This window comes from Eleginops maclovinus, chromosome 4, assembly GCF_036324505.1.
Source record: "Eleginops maclovinus isolate JMC-PN-2008 ecotype Puerto Natales chromosome 4, JC_Emac_rtc_rv5, whole genome shotgun sequence".
NCBI classification, from domain to species: domain Eukaryota; kingdom Metazoa; phylum Chordata; class Actinopteri; order Perciformes; family Eleginopidae; genus Eleginops; species Eleginops maclovinus.
Window position 1 is genome coordinate 22,718,321 of NC_086352.1, and position 4,432 is coordinate 22,722,752.

A 4,432-nucleotide genomic window follows, 5' to 3' on the forward strand; every position below is an offset into this window, starting at 1 on the left:
GTAATTTGGAAATAATAATAAAGCTATAAGTAAAATTAAACTTAAGCTTTGTTCATTGTTGTCTCTTTTTTGCAGATTAATTACAGTTATTTGTGTGGCTGGTATTGTGAGACACGTTAAGGGTGAAGAATGGAAAGAAGTGACATTTTATACAAGTGCATGATTTTTAAAACAGTATTATAGTATGTGTATAATTAATATTATACCAAGTATTTAATTTTGAAGTTATTACAGTTATCCTCAATACTTATTTACTGACAACTAAAGTCAGCATTTTGACAAATGTCCGCAGAAGTCGAAGCAGGGAAAAGCTTTTATATAACTTTTTGACAAAAACTGGAAGAAGTTCTGTCTTTAGTCTGGCTTCTGTACTAATGGAGGCTAAAGAACAAAGCTGCACTGATGCATCAATTGCTCTGATATCCCTCATAAGGATTTCATTTGATTTCCCTGTATCCACCATGTTCTGTGATGTAATTGTTTTTTTCCTATCATCATTCCCCAGACGGCCGAGACCAGGAACAAGGATCTGGAGGGGAGGGTAGATGGTCTTCAGCTGGACATAGACGACAGTCAGCAAAAGCAGGTCAACATGAAGGGCGAGCTGAAGAAGTTCATGGATATGCTGGATGGAAAAATAGATGAGCTGCATGAGTTCAGGCAGGGACTCTCCAAGCTAGGTGTTGATAACTGAGTAAAGTGGCACTGAGCTGAAAGGGTCAGAGGTCAGGTACCAAGGATTCACTACAGTGTGTCTTCAGGGCAGAAACTATGTGGCACCCTCTACCCCAAGGTGATGCCCACTCAGACTCTATCAGCTTTGGCTTCTAATAAACACTACCATGTGAGAAAGACATGTTTTCAGAGAGGGAGAGAGAGACTGGCAGGAGGGAAGCCAGCATGCTCCACCAAATGGCTCCATTTTGTGTGCTGGCATTCTGAAACTAAATCAAGAGTCACACTTTGAGCTTACTCATCCGTTTCTGTGGGGGGGAACTGCTTTAAAAGCTGGTGGTGGGTTCTTAGGTTCTGTCCATATGTCTTTTTTCTGAAGGCTGCTGCACTTCTACACAGGCAGCCTGAGCTTTATAGTGGAAGAGGGGACTCAAAGGGCTTAAATGAATAACACACAATGACAACGCTGTTCAGCATCACTCAAGTAATAATTGGTGTGAATCCTTGTGGCCCCTTCCGAGAATTAGGGATGAAATCTTTCAACAGACTGTCCTTGCTGTGGCCTCTCGTCTATCTCAGGTGTGTTAGGAGACAGTTTGTACTCATTAGATTTTATGCACATACATGACAAACGGCCGTGACACAAAGTGCCTCCAGGTATCTGAATCTACCTGGCAAGGAGAACTGGCCAAGTGATGACCATCACCATAATAATAACTTTAGGATTTTTGTTTAAAAAAAATATATATAATAAGATGAGAAAAGCTCGTACCAGGAATATGAATGGGTGTTAATGTTGGGATAAACACAAAGGATTAAACGGGTCAGGAACCAGATTGAGGAGGGTCAGCAGCAGGAAGTCATCAACCCACTTGTTGGTGTTTTCAGTGAACACTCCTTTTGATTATATTTACGTATAGAAGCTCTATCGTCCTGATTTCAGAAACATCTAAAATTAATAAAAATAGGAACCCCGTTTTCCCATGAGTGTATTGTAAAGTTCAGAGGACTTTGTGTGTGCAATAGTATTGTTGTCCATATGTGAAACCAAGACGTCTCCCAGGCTGTTGATGTGCTTCCTACACACATTAGTTTTTGTTATGGTGGTGGTTATTTAGGGGTGAGGGGACTTGGTGCTGCTCAATGGGTGGATAATGTGAAAGTGTACTTCACTGAAAACATTTAGTTGGCATGGGCTTTCTCATGAGAAAACCCTGTCAGATTCTTGATTTTTGTTTTACATATTTTTATTTATTTTGGTGCCTCTCTGCAACTAGTGTTTCTAGAACATACCAATTAACTCAACCTTGACCTGATCTCTCTATAGATGTACTATAATATATAAAATATACCAAACTGTCATAGGTTTTATAACTGAGGATTTGTTTGCAAGATGGTATCGCAGTTGCTTATGAGAAACACGGTACATGTAAAATCAAAGGCATTGTTGATATGGCACATTTATTGGGTTATACTATGATGTTATAAGTCTATATTTTTTCATCACTGTCTTGATCTTTGAAGGGAAAATGTGCTTCTCTCTGTTTCAATCTACTGTTCATATGTTATCTGAACCTGAAATACAAAGTACGATCCTTCCTTTTGAACCAATGCCTCTTGTGCATTTTGTGACTCCTGTTCAATATTGTACAATAACACTGACAATTGTTAAAATTTAGTTTAAATACAATGCTGATTTCAGTGTCTTCTTTTAAAATAAAGTATTGAGCCACTTTTTCACGAGGTCTGCAGAGAAGAGGTTAAGTCACAAATCAGAACTGTACTGTGTGAGACTTTGATGCTGTTAAAGCTTACAAATTAGCTTACATTATTTAAGTCTGGAAGCTTTTTTCTCTGCATGAGAAGGAGGTGGGATGAATCTACATTGCCAGGGCTGCAACCCGTCGAGTTTCTACAGCAGTTCAGAAGCTCCGCCACCGCATGTCTTTTTCACTGATGCTGATTTACATCACAGTAAATATAGCTGTAATCCTCAAGAAACCCACACAAGCAGAGCAGAAGAAGGATTTAATTAGTCAGAAACACATATCACTTTTCTGAGATCAGGACAAATAAAGCAAACAGACATGTCTGAGGGATGGAGAACCCTTTAAACTCCAACGTCGTCGTTGGGAAATAACTGCAGAGGGGACATGTTGCCCTGGCAACTTAATCCTACATACTCCTGTTTGTTGTGAATGAGTGACCATGAGTATGGACCAGGGCAGCCCTCCATCAATTCATTTTTTTAATTACCCAAGAGAGTCGGTCATCCTTCTCAGCCAACTAAACTCATGGATTTGGATCTCTGTCTAGCCTTTCATTTTCTTATGTACCTTCAGAGATCGGCTGGTTAGCACAGACACATCTGGGTGGAAGATGAATCAAATGATACAGTTAATTGAACAATTAAGTAACGTCGATACTTATTTTCACTAATTTATTTATTTTTAAACCAGTAATTAATTGTAAGTGCAGAATCTAAAGCTATTTCATGTAAACTGATATAACACATAAAAGCTAGATAATCAAAAGTCTTTTGAGAAAATGTTCTGGTTCAATCTCTTGCAGTCTGACAATCATTAATACTGTGAACTGAATGAGAATCTGAAACACTTGAAACAACAATTTTGATGTTCTTATTAATATTGATTCTATGTCACCAAATATTTGCATAACTAAATCCTACTGTAAATTCTTCAACCAACACAGTTGACTTGTGTGCTTAATATCAGAACTGAGACATTGTCATTATGAACATGTTAGCATGCTACATTTAGCATTTAGTTTTGAGAACTATTTTTGAAGATCTAACTGTCATTGTAGTCCTGTAGTGTACACCTTAAATTTGCATCAGGAGTAATGTTAACAGCAGCAACATAAACTCCCTAGGAAGATGATATGGCCTTGGTTATTGGGGTGTCTTGTTTGGATAAAACAAAACCTCATGTAGGCTAGGTTATGCATCATGTCACTTTTCAGACTTTATTATTGACTATGAATTAATTATATGAAAGATAGGTGAAAATCAATAACTATGATATCCCTTACATCAAATCATCTATCATATTCAAATGAATACAGAAACGGTGATGCAGCTCTGTGGTTCATGTCTGTCTCTCAGCACGGCTCATTGTGTGACTGGTGATGAGTGGGCGACTTGGTGAAACATCATTAAGAGACTGTGCTGCTCTTTACATGTGTCTGAGAGAAAGACTTTCCTGTTGCCATGGTTACAGGCTGCGGAATTTCATGTTGATGGGCTGGTTCTGTCTGAGTGCCCACCAGGTGTGTCTTCAACAAGGTGCATGACACGTCTTCCACCTGGATGATGGGGACAAATGACCGCAGGCAGGGGGCCGCAGCCCTGCAACCAAGATGATGTTGGAGGGCGACCGTGACTCCATCTGCCAGCAGCTGCTCTCTAAAGCACTCACAGAAGGATAAAGCCGTCACCACTGGCTGGGGATGTCTGAGCTGTCACTGCAGGAGAGAGATGTGGGAGCGACAGCTGCCGGGATCACAATATGAGTCATCATCCTCATCATCATGTGGGCGTCAAATCTGCCAGAGCACACTCAGCGGAGGTTCACCGGCACAGGTTCATAAGACACCTTTTAGATGATGTGATTCACTTAAAGAACGGCGGGTTTTGTTTCGCTGCAGGCGCGGATGAGGGAACACCATGAACAGTTCTCAGGATAAGATCTGAGACAGACAGATTTTCAATGGGAAAGAAAACGCTAACAGTCTGAGA

General features: G+C 40.0%; 1 protein-coding gene across 2 annotated transcripts in view; it reads left to right on the top strand.

The window, feature by feature from the left end:
• The window catches only part of homer2 (homer scaffold protein 2), a 26,116-nt gene extending 23,751 nt beyond the window's left edge, over window positions 1-2,365 (top strand). For both annotated transcript variants that reach the window (XM_063881214.1, XM_063881213.1), the window contains exon 9: window positions 506-2,365. In XM_063881214.1, coding sequence (XP_063737284.1) covers window positions 506-694 — 189 coding nt within the window. In that variant the 3' untranslated portion in view covers window positions 695-2,365. The remainder of the gene's footprint in view (window positions 1-505) is intronic.
• Window positions 2,366-4,432: the final 2,067 nt, after the last annotated feature.